Source organism: Hyla sarda, chromosome 4 (assembly GCF_029499605.1).
Source record: "Hyla sarda isolate aHylSar1 chromosome 4, aHylSar1.hap1, whole genome shotgun sequence".
NCBI classification, from domain to species: domain Eukaryota; kingdom Metazoa; phylum Chordata; class Amphibia; order Anura; family Hylidae; genus Hyla; species Hyla sarda.
The window spans coordinates 287,214,738-287,232,797 of NC_079192.1; the positions used below are offsets into that span (position 1 = coordinate 287,214,738).

An 18,060-nucleotide genomic window follows, 5' to 3' on the forward strand; every position below is an offset into this window, starting at 1 on the left:
GTGTCTCCATCTTTGTATATGGTAAGCCGTCATTATACACCGTGCACCATGGGTAATTAACTTTTTGCTCTTTTTCAGCATCTCCACCAGTCCTTTTTCATATTGGGTGTCTTTTTCTTTGGCCGTCCTGATAGCCTGGTAGGACACCAGTCTGCCCACGATTGGGAAGACAGACCCCTATCATGGCGTCTTCTTCCCGTCAGTGTAGCAGGGGCACCCCTATCGGACTCCCAATTCGGGGTAGAATTTTTTTGCTGTTTATTCCTGGGCTACGGTGAGCTGCATACGAGATCACATGTTCAAAGGTCTTATTTTAAAAAATAACTTAACAAATAAATATAAAATAAAACTAAAATAAATAAATAAAACAATTAAAGAAATTATAATAAAAATAAAATTGAAAAAAACAAACAAATAAGAAATAATAAAGTAGAAAATTGTAAATAAATAAAAAAAATCATAAAAATAAGGAAATTTTTTGGTTTGTTTCAATCCGACTTAATCCTGAATCACTATCTATAGATACCTATAGATGAATTTTGAGGCATGTCTGACAGTGAAGTGAGAGTCCAGCTGAAAAATATCTAGAAAAAAACTGAAAAAGATATAAATAAAATTATTGTCTCATATATTATCAAGAAAAAAAAAGTACGTTTCACCTAGTCATTTTGCAGTTTTTTAACCTATGCGGTAACCATGTCAACCAGGTCGCTACATAATACAGGGAATGTCACCTCTTAAACATTTTTGGGAATGTCTTAAATTCAACATTTAACCCTTTAGGCCTTAAAGTGTCCAACTTGTGTATCCACTAGAGTTCTAATTTTTTTAGTAACAAAGTTCTATCTCCTCCTCTTTTTAAGGGGGGCACCTGGTCCACAATCATCACCCTCAAATCTTTTTCTCCATGTTTAAACTCTGTGAAATGTTTTGATACCGGTAAGTCCTGTCTGCCCTTGCGAATGCTGTATCGATGTTGGTTTAGGCGAGTTCTGAGATCATATGTTGTCTCCCCCACATACAGCAATTCGCAAGGGCAAGACAGTACATAAATGATATAATCAGAACTACATGTAAGGTAGTGTTTGATTGGATAACTGGTTTTAGTATTTGGATGTACAAATTCCGAGCCTTTTTGTAAATATCTGCAACTTACACAAGAACAGAAGGGGAAACATCCTTTCTTACTAACAGTCAGAAATCTCTGGGTCGATCTCGGCTTTAGAGATACATCGTTCTTAACAATTCGGTCTCTTAAATTCGTCCCTCTCCGATATGAGAATAAAAGAAGAAGGCTGAAGCATGGTATTTGGGGGCAGCCATCCTTAATCATGTACCAATATTTACGTATTCTCTGTACGATTTTGCAGTTTTCATTGTAAGTAATAACCATAGGTAATCTTTCTATCTTGGATCCTTCTCGGTTTTTTGTATATTTATCCTGCAAAATCCTATCAGCATGTCTTTTGATAAATTTTTTTGGGTACCCTCGTTGTTTAAATTGTTTGGTCATTTTCTGAATTGCTTCGTCTAACTTCTTGTCTGTGTCAGTTATGCGTTTTGCATGTGGCATTTAGCTGAATAGAAGGGACTCCACCATGGCTCGCAGATGGCAACTATCATAACGTAAAATAGTATTGCTATCTGTAGGCTTTGTGTACAAAATTTTTGCCAATCCGGGGTCCATGGTGGAGACCGATACATCCAGAAACTGTATTTCCTCATCTGAATATGTAAGTGTGTATTTGATGTCCTCATCAACCATATTCAAAAACTGGTGGAATTCTTGCAGCTCCACCTCCCCACCTGTCCAAATGAGGAAGATGTCGTTGATGTATCTCCACCACCCCAGAACATGTCTGAAGTGGTGGGATATAAAGACGACATCCTCCTCAAGGTGGGCCATAAAAATGTTTGAATATGTGGGGGCAACATTGCTCCCCATTGCCACGCCCTACATTACAAGTAAAAAACATCATCAAACATAAAATAATTATTTTCTAATACAATCTTAAGAAGAGTTAGGATAAAGGATATTTGTTCTTGTTTACATCCATCTTTAATCATAGCTCTTTTTACTGCCTCCATGCCTCGAGCATGTGGAATTGATGTATATAATGATGTTACATCTAGAGAAGCAATGAGGGCCCCTGGTGGTAACCGAATTGATTTTATTTAATTGAGAAAGTCCATAGTATCCTTCACATATGATTTTGTATTGACCGTATTGATCTTAGTACTTTATCTAGAAATATTGGCAGTTATGGAATTTTTTCCAGAGACAATTGGTCTCCCCGGAGGGTTGACCAATGTCTTATGGATCTTGGGAAGTAGGTATAATAATTGTGTATCCGGATGTCCTACCATTAAAAAAAATTTCAATTCAATTCATCATCAATGAGGCCCTCATTGCTTGCATCTTGTATTACTTTCTTAATTTTCTTTTCTATGTCATTTTTCGGATCTCTCTCAAGTTTCAAATATACATCATGCTCTCCTAATTGTCTATTGGCTTCCTGTAAATATTTGAGCCAAATGCTACGTGCAAAACGCATAACTGACACAGACGAGAAGTTAGACGAGGCAATTCAAAAAATTACCAAACAATTGAAGCAAAGAGGGTACCCAAAAAAATGGGGAGAGAACATATGATCTCAGAACTCGCCTAAACCAACATCGATACAGCATTCGCAAGGGCAGACAGGACTTATCAGTATCAAAACATTTCACAGAGTTTAAACATGGAGAAAGAGATTTGAGGGTGATGATTGTGGACCAGGTGCCCCCCTTAAAAAGAGGAGGAGATAGAACTTTGTTACTAAAAAAAATTAGAACTAAAGTGGATACACAAGTTGGACACTTTAAGGCCTAAAGGGTTAAATGTTGAATTGAAGACATTCCCAAAAATGTTTAAGAGGTGACACTCCCTGTATTATGTAGCGACCGGGTTGACATGGTTACCACATAGGTTAAAAAACTGCAAAATGACTAGGTGAAACGTACTTCTTTTTTCTTGATAATATAATATGAAGCAATTATTTTAATTATATCTTTTTCGGTTTTTTTCTAGATATTTTTCAGCTGGACTCTCACTTCACTGTCAGACATGCCTCAAAATTCATCTATAGGTATCTATAGATTGTGATTCATGATTAAGTCGGATTGAAACAAACCAAAAAATTTCCTTATTTTTATGATTTTTATTTATTTATTTACAATTTTCTACTTTATTATTTCTTATTTGTTTTTTGTTTTCAATTTTATTTTTATTATTATTTCATTAATTGTTATTTTATTTATTTTAGTTTTATTTTATGTTTATTTGTTGAGTTATTTTTTAAAATAACACCTTTGAACATGTGATCTCGTTTGCAGCTCACCGTAGCCCAGGAATAGAGTAACAGCAAAAAAATTCTCCCCCGAATTGGGAGTCCGATAGGGGTGTCCCTGCTACACTGACAAGAAGACAACGTCATGAAAGGGCTCTGTCTTCCCAATCGTGGGCTATTTGGCAGACTGGTGTCCTACCAGGCTATCAGGACGGCCAAAAAAAAGACATCCAATATGAAAAAGGACTGGTGGAGATGCTGAAAAAAAGTAAAGACTTAATTACCTGTGGTGCTCGGTGTATTATGACGGCTCACCATATACAAAGATGGAGACACGAGAATACAAAGTTGAACTACGCAGGCGCAACCAGCATAGGCGTCTGGTTGCTATGACATCAATGTAGCAAATCATCGATTGGTCAGTTTTATGCCCTGCGCCTGCGTAATGTTGTTTAACCACGCTAACGTGGTATATGGAATAGAGCACAGTGTGTCAGATACAGTGGTGAGTGATTACTCCAGCTGAGTTATGTATTAATTGTAAAAGCATCAATTAACTTTGTTTTTAACTACACATTGCACTTTATATGAATCAATTGTGATCCTCGTAATTTTTTATGCACTGTAATCATATGTTTACACTATTATATATATGCTTATCTAATTGTGTATTGTATTGAGCACTATTTAAGTATCTTGCTGTGATTCACTAGTCATGCTTGAAAAAGGATGCGAGAGGCTGCGGAAACGTCGCATTGTGTGTTGTGAGATGATGGAATAAACTCCACATTTTTTTGCACTGTACTTTTTTGTGTGCTGCCATTTTTTTCTTTGGTATAGTATCAGCTTTTTCTTTGTTATGTCAACTAATAAAATCCCCAATTCATATATAAAGAAATACTAAGTATTATGTACTATCATGAGAAATGTACATTAAATGCACATACCTGTTTCAACTGGAATATACATTTCCTGAGATACATTTATAAAACCAGCATAGCGCTGTTTCACAAAAAATTGAAAATTGTAAAGAGATCCCGGTAGCAAATTGCTCACTTCATAAAACTTGTCTTCAAGCAGCATCAATTCAGTAGAGTTGTTGAGGACATTAAAAACAAAAATGTCTCCATGAATCCTGCTCCAGTTGAATGATACTGAAGTAGTAGTCACAGCAATATTTATATCTTTTAACTTTACTGCGTCTACGTGGAAAAAGCATAAAAATTGTTTAAACATTGGCAGAAAGAAAAGAAAAAATTAATAAATGTACAACCAGTATTTCAACAACTTTTTTAAAAGGAGAACTAGCATTCTTAAAAACGTATCGCTTATCCAAAGTATAGGGCATAAGTTTTAGATCGCAGGGTGTCTGACCGATAAGACCCCCACAATCTCCTTAATGGGATCGCAGCTCTCCCCAGGGAAAGGGCTTGTCGACCCCCACACCAAATGGCAGTCCATGCCCCCTCCAAGTATCTCTATGGGAGAGCCGTTCGGCAATCTACGGCTCTCCTATAGAGATGCATGGAGGGGGTGTGTTGGCCCCTGCTTAATGGATAGGGATAAGATGTCTAGTGGCGGAGTACCCCATTCAACCTGTTTGGGCCATGAGGACACAGCCAGATTTAGTTTTTTCCTATTTGCCTTTTAATAGATAGATATAACTTTTATTTTTATTTTTTATCAATAGAGCTATATGAGGGCTTGTTTTTTGCAGTACCAATTGTATTGACAATGCAATTTTTAAAAATTTGGGAGGTTCCTTACCCAGTGCTCTTTACTGGGTTATCCTAATTCAGTGGGTCAATACAATTTAGACGATACTCATATCTATAGCTAACTTTTTTAAACAAAATAAGTATGCTTAAAATTGCCTAATTTACGCAGCGGAAAACCCACAGCAGATTACATTAACTGTGTAAACATGGCCTTAAATCTGTGTTCCAGTATCCCAATATCTCCATTGCAAGCAGCAGGCAGGCTGGACAGTGTTGGTTCTTTAGACAGGTGCATTTATCAGGGATTTTTGGTGTGTCCACTAGATATGTCAAAAATGTTATATAAAAACCCCTTTTAAGAGTATGTTCCCACTTACCGCTTACGCAGCATATTTCCCTCTGTGCAAAATCATCTGCACAGCGGGAAATACGCTGCGTATTCTACAATGATCATATACACAAAACTATCCGGTGGCAGCCTTTTGTTTGCAGTGAAGATTGGAGGCGAAGATGCGTTTCGGCGTGACTGTGATGCGTGTCTCCCTCTCCAAACATCACTGAACACTCAGGGATCCCGCTGGCTAGCCCTGTGTATATAATCATTGGAGAATATGCAGCACATTTCCCGCTGCTGCAGGCGATTTTGCGCAGTGTGAAATACATTGCGGTAGGTGGGAACGTACCCTAAAAGTTAAAACTCTATTTTTTTATATTCTAATAGCTGTATAAATGCTTGTTATGATAAATCACTCCCAATAATCCTTTGTGATCAGGAGCTTTTTATTACATGGTTTATATAGGGGACCATTTTTAAAGGTAATTGAAGTTACCAATTAAACCTTATGGGGCCTATTAATCATTGATTGTGTTGGTACAAAAGCTGTAAGGCTGGGTTCACACTACTGAATATCCACATCATGCTGCAGTAGAGGAGCTGTTTATGAAAAGAGATCTATGGCCCCTCCTGATATTACAGTTTTAGCAAATACTTTCCCCCCTGAAATAACAATTCTGGAGCATGTTTTCTTATTTTTCTGTGTTGTACCATTATTATTACTATTATTAAAGGGTTATTATTACCTATTATTATTACTAGAAATATATGTCTAAATAGCCAACTGGGTGTTACCACTAGGGGGCATGTCCCTACATTGCCTGGTACTGTAAGCTTCGACTAGATGTGTCAGACAGTGTAAGGACACGCCCCCAACTGGTAACACACAGTGGTCTATTTAGTCATATACTTCTAGTAAGAATCAGAAATGAACAGCATAAGAAAAGATCATCCAGAATAGTTATTTCACGGGGACTACGAGTCTGTACTAAAACAGAGAGGTCACAGATCCTCTATAGAAGTGGATTTTTACTTACATATTGTAATACCTACTTGTTAGAAATGATTTATCACTCAGGATATTGCCATCTTTTATTGATTTTATGGTGATGTTATAATCATCCGCTTGCTTTAGGTTATTCAATGATATGAATGGACTGTAAGCTTGGTGAACTACCACTGACTTCAACAGATTCTGTGGAGATAAATAAAAAAAAAGCATTTTAGCTCTAGTTGTGTAATTCCCCATGTAGATGCAGAAGAGAAAGTCATAGGATAATCAGTGATAATACACAGTGATGTCACAGTATAGTGTAATATGCACAGTGTGTACTAGTACTGTGATGTCATAGTATAGGGTAATATGCACAGTGTGTACTAGAACTGTGATGTCACAGTATAGGGTAATATGCACAGTGTGTACTAGTACTTTGATGTCACAGTATAGAGTAATATGCACGGTGTGTACTAGTACTGTGATGTCACAGTATAGGGTAATATGCACAGTGTGTACTAGTACTGTGATGTCACAGTATAGGGTAATATGCACAGTGTGTACTAGTACTGTGATGTCACAGTATAGGGTAATATGCACAGTGTGTATTAGTACTGTGATGTCACAGTATAGGGTAATATGCACGGTGTGTACTAGTACTGTGATGTCACAGTATAGGGTAATATGCACAGTGTGTACTAGTACTGTGATGTCACAGTATAGGGTAATATGCACAGTGTGTATTAGTACTGTGATGTCACATTATAGGGTAATATGCACAGTGTGTACTAGTACTTTGATGTCACAGTATAGAGTAATATGCATGGTGTGTACTAGTACTGTGATGTCCCAGTATAGGGTAATATGCACAGTGTGTACTAGTACTGTGATGTCACAGTATAGGGTAATATGCACAGTGTGTACTAGTACTGTGATGTCACAGTATAGGGTAATATGCACAGTGTGTATTAGTACTGTGATGTCACTGTATAGGGTAATATGCACGGTGTGTACTAGTACTTTGATGTCACAGTATAGGGTAATATGCACAGTGTGTACTAGTACTGTGATGTCACAGTATAGGGTAATATGCACAGTGTGTACTAGTACTGTGATGTCACAGTATAGGGTAATATGCACAGTGTGTATTAGTACTGTGATGTCACAGTATAGGGTAATATGCACGGTGTGTACTAGTACTTTGATGTCACAATATAAAGTAATATGCACGGTGTGTACTAGTACTGTGATGTCACAGTATAGGGTAATATGCACAGTGTGTACTAGTACTGTGATGTCACAGTATAGGGTAATATGCACAGTGTGCACTAGTACTGTGATGTCACAGTATAGGGTAATATGCACGGTGTGTACCAGTACTTTGATGTCACAGTATAGAGTAATATGCACGGTGTGTACTAGTACTTTGATGTCACAGTATAGGGTAATATGCACAGTGTGTACTAGTACTGTGATGTCACAGTATAGGGTAATATGCACAGTGTGTACTAGTACTGTGATGTCACAGTATAGGGTAATATGCACAGTGTGTATTAGTACTGTGATGTCACAGTATAGGGTAATATGCACAGTGTGTATTAGTACTGTGATGTCACAGTATAGGGTAATATGCACGGTGTGTACTAGTACTTTGATGTCACAATATAAAGTAATATGCACGGTGTGTACTAGTACTGTGATGTCACAGTATAGGGTAATATGCACAGTGTGTATTAGTACTGTGATGTCACAGTATAGGGTAATATGCACGGTGTGTACTAGTACTTTGATGTCACAGTATAAAGTAATATGCACGGTGTGTACTAGTACTGTGATGTCACAGTATAGGGTAATATGCACAGTGTGTACTAGTACTGTGATGTCACAGTATAGGGTAATATGCACAGTGTGTACTAGTACTGTGATGTCACAGTATAGGGTAATATGCACAGTGTGTACAAGTACTGTGATGTCAAAGTATTGGGTAATATGCACGGTGTGTACTAGTACTGTGATGTCACAGTATAGGGTAATATGAACGGTGTGTACTAGTACTGTGATGTCACAGTATAGGGTAATATGCACAGTGTGTACTAGTACTGTGATGTCACAGTATTGGGTAATATGCACGGTGTGTACTAGTACTGTGATGTCACAGTATAGGGTAATATGCAAGGTGTGTACTAGTACTGTGATGTCACAGTATAGGGTAATATGCACAGTGTGTACTAGTACTGTGATGTCACAGTATAAGGTAATATGCACAGTGTGTACTAGTACTGTGGTGTCACAGTATAGAGTAATATGCACAGTGTGTACTAGTACTGTGATGTCACAGTATAGGGTAATATGCACAGTGTATACTAGTACTGTGATGTCACAGTATAGGGTAATATGCAGAGTGTGTACTAGTACTGTGATGTCACAGTATAGGGTAATATGCATGTTGTGTACTAGTACTGTGATGTCACAGTATAGGGTAATATGCACAGTGTGTACTAGTACTGTGATGTCACAGTATAGGGTAATATGCACAGTGTGTATTAGTACTGTGATGTCACAGTATAGGGTAATATGCACGGTGGGTACTAGTACTTTGATGTCACAGTATAGAGTAATATGCACGGTGTGTACTAGTACTGTGATGTCACAGTATAGGATAATATGCACAGGGTGTACTAGTACTGTGATGTCATAATATAGGGTAATATGCACAGTGTGTATTAGTACTGTGATGTCACAGTAAAGGGTAATATGCACGGTGTGTACTAGTACTTTGATGTCACAGTATAGAGTAATATGCACGGTGTGTACTAGTACTGTGATATCCCAGTATAGGGTAATATGCACAGTGTGTACTAGTACTGTGATGTCACAGTATAGGGTAATATGCACAGTGTGTACTAGTACTGTGATGTCACTGTATAGGGTAATATGCATGGTGTGTACTAGTACTTTGATGTCACAGTATAGAGTAATATGCACGGTGTGTACTAGTACTGTGATGTCACAGTATAGGGTAATATGCACAGTGTGTACTAGTACTGTGATGTCACAGTATAGGGTAATATGCACAGTGTGTACTAGTACTGTGATGTCACAGTATAGGGTAATATGCACAGTGTGTATTAGTACTGTGATGTCACAGTATAGGGTAATATGCACGGTGTGTACTAGTACTTTGATGTCACAGTATAAAGTAATATGCAAGGTGTGTACTAGTACTGTGATGTCACAGTATAGGGTAATATGCACAGTGTGTACTAGTACTGTGATGTCACAGTATAGGGTAATATGCACAGTGTGTACTAGTACTGTGATGTCACAGTATAGGGTAATATGCATGTTGTGTACTAGTTCTGTGATGTCACAGTATAGGGTAATATGCATTGTGTGTACTAGTACTGTGATGTCACAGTATAGGGTAATATGCACAGTGTGTACTAGTACTGTGATGTCACAGTACACGGTAATATGCACAGTGTGTACTAGTACTGTGATGTCACAGTATAGGGTAATATGCACAGTGTGTACTAGTACTGTGATGTCACAGTATAGGGTAATATGCATGTTGTGTACTATTATTGTGATGTCACAGTATAGGGTAATATGCATGGTGTGTACTAGTACTGTGATGTCACAGTATAGGGTAATATGCACAGTGTGTACTAGTACTGTGATGTCACAGTATAGGGTAATATGCACAGTGTGTACTAGTACTGTGATGTCACAGTATAGGGTAATATGCACAGTGTGTACTAGTACTGTGATGTCACAGTATAGGGTAATATGGACAGTGTGTATTAGAACTGTGATGTCACAGTATAGGGTAATATGCACGGTGTGTACTAGTACTTTGATGTCACAGTATAAAGTAATATGCAAGGTGTGTACTAGTACTGTGATGTCACAGTATAGGGTAATATGCACAGTGTGTACTAGTACTGTGATGTCACAGTATAGGGTAATATGCACAGTGTGTACTAGTACTGTGATGTCACAGTATAGGGTAATATGCATGTTGTGTACTAGTACTGTGATGTCACAGTATAGGGTAATATGCATGGTGTGTACTAGTACTGTGATGTCACAGTATAGGGTAATATGCACAGTGTGTACTAGTACTGTGATGTCACAGTACACGGTAATATGCACAGTGTGCACTAGTACTGTGATGTCACAGTATAGGGTAATATGCACAGTGTGTACTAGTACTGTGATGTCACAGTATAGGGTAATATGCATGTTGTGTACTAGTACTGTGATGTCACAGTATAGGGTAATATGCATGGTGTGTACTAGTACTGTGATGTCACAGTATAGGGTAATATGCACAGTGTGTACTAGTACTGTGATGTCACAGTACACGGTAATATGCAGTGTGTACTAGTACTGTGATGTCACTGTAGTAGAGAATGGCAGTGGCCTGACACAGTAGAGGACATTTATCATTGCATTTAGATCTGTTTTGTTGTCTATATTTAGTGCAATTTAGGTGGGGGGGGGGGGGGGGGAAGTTTGCGCCTTTTTTGCAACTTTTCAAATAGACATTGTTCACAGTGTTGTCTTGCAGTACACCATTAATTCTTTTCACCATGCAGTGGTCACATATTTATTGACTGCGACTTTAAATCAAGGCGCAAATCTACACCATCTAAAAGGAGGTGTGAGACAAACCTCTACACTAAGGAAAGCATTAAATTTATCACGGTCCTTGTGACATTTTGATAAATTTGTTGCACACATAGCAAAACCACTATCAAAAATGGTGGAAACAACTACACTAGACACTTTGATAAATGTCCGCCAGTATTTATACTTTTTACTTTTGTAACCTGACAGCCCTGTTGTAATCTTCTGCTACTGTGTGGCCTCTCATGATTTCCTCTCACCTGTGGGAGTCACATGACCAGCAGGGGGAGGGGCTGAGCAGGCAACCTGAGATCACAAAGTGTATGGCAGTGTTTCCCAACCAGTATGCCTACCGAAGATGCAAAACTACAAATCCCAGCATGCCTATGGCTGTCTGGGCATTCTGGGGCTTGCAGTTTTGCAACAGCTGGAGGCACACTGGTAAGGAAACACTGCTGTATGGATTCACACAGCATCTAACATTCAGGACACTTGTCTTTTGATTCGGGCCCCAAATGTTTTAACTAGCAAAGCCCCTTAAGACATGTGACTTCCCCACAGTTGTTGTTTGTGTGGGAATCAGTAAATGTTACATGGAATTATCTTGTTCCCACCTGAATTTTCAGAGATTTACAGTTTGCAATTTTGTCACATACAAAAAAAAAGTGTCACAAAAAAAAACTAAAAGTGGTGCAAAAATTAAATCTAACATATTATAAAAGGGACATTTTTGAGGAGAAAAATATCAGTGACTAATTTTGCCATAAAAAAATTACTGTAATTTTTGAATATGTCCCCCAGTGTATTTCATTTGTAAAAATGTATCCGTAAAATTGTGTCCCCATTTTTTACAATGAATGTGTTTGATGTAAGTCTAGGGGAAAATAGTTGTCTGTGCACACAATGGGCCTCATTTACTAAGCTGAAACCGACCAGTTTTTGTCTGGTTATTCTGTCTGAGACAACCCGGCCGATTTACTATTGAATTCACAGAAAATCCTGTCGGTAAATGGCTGGAAATATCCACCTAGAAAAAGCTGGTCAGAGAATGTTCCCGACTTTTCCCCATAGTAAATAGAGAGGAATCCTGCAAGTCTGAAACAACTTTTCCCACTAGTAAAAACCTGACACTCTTAGTAAATGAGGCCCAATGGGGTTTATTTACTAAGAGTGGAGTGTAGGTTTCTTTGTGGGTTTTGATTTCTGACTGGTATTTTCCCAAGGTATTTACCAATTTTTCCCTACATTTTGTACTTTTCCCTACGCTTTTTTATTTTTATTTTTACAACTGTTCTGATCTGTGGGGTTTTCCTCAGCTCAAATCCACCACATTTTCTGTGGAAACCATAGTAAATATGTTGGGATTTTTCAAAACTGTCGGGGCCACTCCCCTTTTGTCGGGACCACGCCCACTTTGTCCCATGGCCACGGGAGGGTTTAGTTTTTTGGTTGCAAATTGTGTCGCAAGGGACGTGTGACACAATTTGGCCGCAAAACCCGAATAAAAAGAGTCGGGATCACGTTAGTAAATAAACCCAAATATGTAATAATTGCAGACTCATTTTTACTAATGAAGTATGTCTGAAAAAACATTGTGTGAACATAGCCTAATAGGACAATATTTAACCTCTTAACCTGTTAAGAACAAAGGGCGTACCTGTACGCCCTGCACCCGCTCCTGCCATATAGCACGGGGTCACGTGCTGACCCCGTTTCATATCGGGTCGGTCCCAGTACCTAGTAACGGCCGGTACCTGTGGCTTATACCTGACATCACCAATCCGCTGTGATGTCCAGTATTAACGCCTAAGACAAGGCGATGAAAGTTGATCGCCTTGTCTAAAATGTAAAAAAAAGATATCCCGGCAGCTCAGTCAGGCTGATTGGGACCACCGTGGTGAAAGTGTGGTGTCCCAATCAGCTGAGGACACACGAGGAGGGTACCGCTGCAGCAGAGTCCCATTGAATTCAACAGGATTCTGCTCTGCTGTGCACATGGCGTAATTTCCATGCCCGCAGAAAGAATGAACCTGATCATTCTGTCTGCGGACACCTATGAGACAATGCATTCCTGTGCATTCCTAGCGCCGGCAAATTATGCCAGTGCCCGCAGACTGAGGAATGTCCGTATGGATAAATTTGGTGCACGTAAACAAAAAAAATCCCTTTAGGACAACATTTTGTATAATTCCTCCTATGATTCCAGTTGCAAATCTTTGTGCTATTTTTTTAAATGTGTTCTCCAAAGGCAGTTTTGTAAGCCAAGTCTGGGCTGGTGTACATTTGTGTTTTTTTCCAAAGGGTTTACGACCTTTTCTGCAACATTCGCACGATATGCCAACGCTAGGACCGCACAGGAATGCACCATTTCATAGAGGACTGGGCATTCTGTGTGGACTCCGCACAAAGAATTAACTTGTTCATTCTTTGTGCGGACACGGAAAAAACAAAACGCCATAAAAAAACAACAAAAAAGTGAAAGAATCGCTAATTTTGGTCCAAAACGTGGAATAAAAAAAGATTCAAAGGTAGCATGTATTGCAAAAAATGGTGCAAATAAAAAGTACAGCTCATTCCACAAAAAATAAGCCCCTTGCGGTCGGACGAAAAATAAAAAAAAAGTTATGGTTTCACAAAAAAAGTTTTATGCATTAAACAAAAAATTTGCCACCAAAATAAAGTATTATATATCACGAAGAAACTATTTCAGAATTGTGTGCCCAGTAAAAGAATGTTAAATTTAATACTATTTATTTAAAGAGATTAAAAATGCCATATTAGAAAAATTGGGCCCTGTCATAAAGGTAAAATCAGAGGGAGCCCACAATTTTGCAACTTTTAAGAGGTTTTGTATGAATGCAGTGTACTGCACAGTAAAATTGCCAGTGAGCCTGATTTATCAAAATTGTGTGAGAGAAAAACATTTTACCCATAACAACCAATCACAGCTCAGCTTTTTTTTTATCTTGAGGCGCTCTGGTAAAGTGAAAGCTAAGCTGTGATTCGTTGTTGTGTGTTAAAATTCTCTAGTTTTTCTCTCACACAATTTTGATAAATCAGGGCAAGTATCTTTATTCTTTATATCCATACAATTACAACGATAAGTAATTTATATAGTTTTTTTTTTTATTTTACTACTTTTAACCCCTTAAGGACGCAGCTCATTTTCACCTTAAATGGGTACTCCGCCCCTAGACATCTTATCCCCTATCCAAAGGATAGGGGATAAGATGTCAGATTGCCGTGGTCCCGCTGCTTGGGACCCCCGGGATTGCCGCTGCGGCAGCCCGCTGTCATTACTGCACAGAACGAGTTAGCTCTACACGTAATGACGGGGAATACAGGGGCCGGAGCATCGTTACGTCATGGCTCCGCCCCTCATGACATTACGACCCGCCCCCTCAATACGAGTCTATGGGAGGGGGCGTGGCGGTCGCCACGCCCTTGCCATAGACTTGCATTAAGGGGGCGGGCCGTGATGTCACGAGGGGCGGAGCCATGATGTCATGCTGCTCCGTGCCTTGTATCGCCCGTCATTACGCACAGAGCGAACTCGCGAACTCCTTTGGATAGGGGATAAGATGTCTAGGGGCGGAGTACCCCTTTATGGACGCAGGCCTTTTTTGCAAATCTGACCACTGTCACTTTAAGCATTAATAACTCTGGGATGCTTTTACCTTTGATTCTGATTCCGAGATAGTTTTTTCGTGACATATTCTACTTTATGATAGTGGTAAAATTTCGTTCATACTTGCATCCTTTCTTGGTGAAAAATTCCAAAATTTGATGAAAAATTTGAACATTTTTCTTTCTTTTTACTTTGAAACTCTATGCTTATAAGGAAAATGGAAATCCCAAATAAATTATATATTGATTCACATATACAATATGTTTACTTTATGATTGCATCATAAAGTTGACATGTTTTTACTTTTGGAAGACATCAGAGGGCTTCAAAGTTCAGCAGCAATTTTCTAATTTTTCACAAAATTTTCAAAATCAGAATTTTTCAGGGACCAGTTCAGTTTTGAAGTGGATTTGAAGAGCCTTCTTATTAGAAATACCCCACAAATGACCCCATTATAAAAACTGCACCCCTCAAAGTATTCAAAATGATATTCAGTAAGTGTGTTAACCCTTAAGGTGTTTCACAGGAATAGCAGCAAAGTGAAGGAGAAAATTTAAAATCTTCATTTTTTACACTTTCATGTTCTTGTAGACCCAGTTTTTGAATTTTTACAAGGGGTAAAAGGAGAAATATCTTCCTAAAATTTGTAACACAATTTCTCTCGAGTAAGTAAATACCTCATATGTATATGTGAAGTGTTCGGCGGGTGCACTAGAGGGCTCAGAAGGGAAGGAGCGACAATAGGATTTTGGAGAGTGAGTTTTTCTGAAATGGTTTTTGGGGGCATGTCACATTTAAGAAGCCCCTATGTGCCAGAACAGCAAGAAAACCACCACATGGCATACTATTTTGGAAACTACACCCCTCAAGGAACGTAACAAGGGGTACAGTCAGCCTTAACACCCCACAGGTGTTTGACGACTTTTAGTTAAAGTTGGATGTGTAAATGAATTTTTATTTTTTTCTCACTAAAATGCTGATTTTCCCCAAATTTTACATTTCTACAAGGGGTAATAGGAGAAAATGCCCCCCAAAATTTGTAACCCCATTTCGAGTATGGAAATACCCCATGTGTGGACGTCAAGTGCTCTGCTGGCGCACTACAATGCTCAGAAGAGAAGGAGTGCCATTGAGCTTATAGAGAGAGAATTTGGTTGAAATAGAAGTCAGGGGCCATGTGCGTTTACAAAGCCCCCCGTGGAGCCAGAACAGTGGACCCCCCCACATGTGACCCCATTTTGGAAACCACACCCCTCACAGAATTTTTGGGAAACTACACCCCTCACAGAAGGGGTGCAGTGAGCATTTAAACTCCACTGGTGTTTGACAGATCCTTGGAACAGTGGGCTGTGTAAATGAAAAATTAAATTTTCCATTTTCATGGACCACTGTTCCAAAAATCTGCCAGACACCTGTGGGACGTAAATGCTCACTGCACCCCTTATGACATTACGTGAGGGGTGTAGTTTCCAAAATGGGTTCACATGTGGGTGGGGGTCCATTGTTCTGGCACTATGGGGGCTTTGTAAGCACATGTGGCAAAATTTATGTCAGAACCGCTGTAAAATCAGCCACCCCTGTGCAAATCACCAATTTAGACCTCAAATGTACATAGTGTGCTCTCACTCCTGAGCCTTGTTGTGCGTCCACAGAGCATTTTACGCCCACATATGGGGTATTTCCGTACAAATTTTGGGGGTCTTTTTTTCCTTTTACCTCTTATGAAAATAAAAAGTATGGGGCAACACCAGCATGTTAGTGTAAAAATTTTTTTTTTTTACACTAACCGACTGATGTAGACCCCAACTTTTCCTTTTCATAAGGGGTAAAGGGAGAAAAAGCCCCCAAAATTTGTAACATGATTTTTCCTGAGTACGGAAATACCCCATATGTGGCCCTAAACTGTTTCCTTGAGATACGACAGGGCTCCGAAGTGAGAGAGCACCATGCGCATTTGAGGACTAAATTAGGGATTGCATAGGGGTGGACATAGGGGTATTCTATGCCAGTGATTCCCAAACAGGGTGCCTCCAGCTGTTGCTAAACTCCCAGCTTGCCTGGACAGTCAGTGGCTGTCCAGAAATGCTGGGAGTTGTTGTTTTGCAACAGCTGGAGGCTCTGTTTTGGAAACACTGCCGTACGATACGTTTTTTTTATTTTTATTGGGGGGGGGCAGTGTAAGGGGGTGTTTTTGTAGTGTTTTACCCTTTATTATGTGGTAGTGTAGTGTTTTTAGGGTACATTCATACTGATGGGTTTACAGTGAGCTTCCCGCTAGGAGTTTGCGCTGCGGCAGAAAATTTGCCGCAGCTCAAACTTGAAGCAGGAAACTTACTGTAAACCCACCCATGTGAATGTACCCTGTACATTAACATGGGGGGCAAACCTCCAGCTGTTGCAAAACTACAACTCCCAGCATGTAATGACAGACTGTGCATGCTGGGATTTGTACTTTTGCAACAGCTGGAGGCACACTGGTTGGAAAACCTTCAGTTAGGTTCTGTTATCCAATTCAGTATTTTCGAACCAGGGTGCCTCCAGCTGTTGCAAAACTACAACTCCCAGCATGTACTGATCGCCGAAGGGCATGCTGGGAGATGTAGTTAACAGCTGGAGGTACGCAACTACAACTCCCAGCATGCCGAGACAGCTGTTTGGGCATACTGGGATTTGCAGTTTTGCAACATCTGGAGGGCTACAGTTTAGAGACCAGTGCACAGTGATTTCCAAACTGTGGCCCTCCAGATGTTGCAAAACTACAAATCCCAGCATGCTCAGACAGCAATTGGCTGTCTGGACATGCTTGGAGTTGTAGTTTTGCAACAGCTGGAGGCACACAACTACAACTCCAAGCATACCCAGACAGCCATTTGCAGCCGGGCATGCTGGGAGTTGTAGTTTTGCAACATCTGGAGGACCACTGTTTGGAGACCACTGTGTAGTGGTCTCCAAACTGTGATCCTCCAGATGTTGCAAAACTACAAATCCCAGCATGCCCAGACAGCAATTGGCTGTCTAGGCATGCTGGGAGTTGTAGTTTTGCAACAGCTGGAGGCACACAACTACAACTCCCAGCATGCCCAGACAGCCATTTGCAGCCGGGCATGCTGGGAGTTGTAGTTTTGCAACATCTGGAGGATCACAGTTTGGCGACCACTACACAGTGGTCTCCAAACAGTGGTCCTCCAGATGTTGCAAAACTACAACTCCCAGCATGCCCAGACTGTCTGGACATGCTGGGAGTTGTAGTTTTGCATCGTCTTGAGGGCCACTGTCGACCACTCACCGGCCAGTCAGATCCCTGCGCAGCTTGCCGGATCCCCACTCATCCGGAGCCGCCACCGGGTAAGCAACTGCTTTCCCTTCTCTCTCACCCCGCTGTGCCCCGCTCTCCCCGGACTTCCACACTTAGACGGAGGTCTGGC

The 18,060-nt window shown here is 39.9% G+C and overlaps 1 protein-coding gene across 5 annotated transcripts in view; it reads right to left on the reverse strand.

Moving 5' to 3' along the window:
* Positions 1–18,060, reverse strand: part of PTPRQ (protein tyrosine phosphatase receptor type Q) — a 447,893-nt gene that overhangs the window by 396,518 nt on the left and 33,315 nt on the right. For all 5 annotated transcript variants that reach the window (XM_056574450.1, XM_056574451.1, XM_056574448.1 and 2 more), the window contains exons 4-5: positions 6,435–6,576; positions 4,277–4,531 (exon numbers count right to left, since the gene is read on the reverse strand). In XM_056574450.1, coding sequence (XP_056430425.1) covers positions 4,277–4,531; positions 6,435–6,576 — 397 coding nt within the window. The remainder of the gene's footprint in view (positions 1–4,276; positions 4,532–6,434; positions 6,577–18,060) is intronic.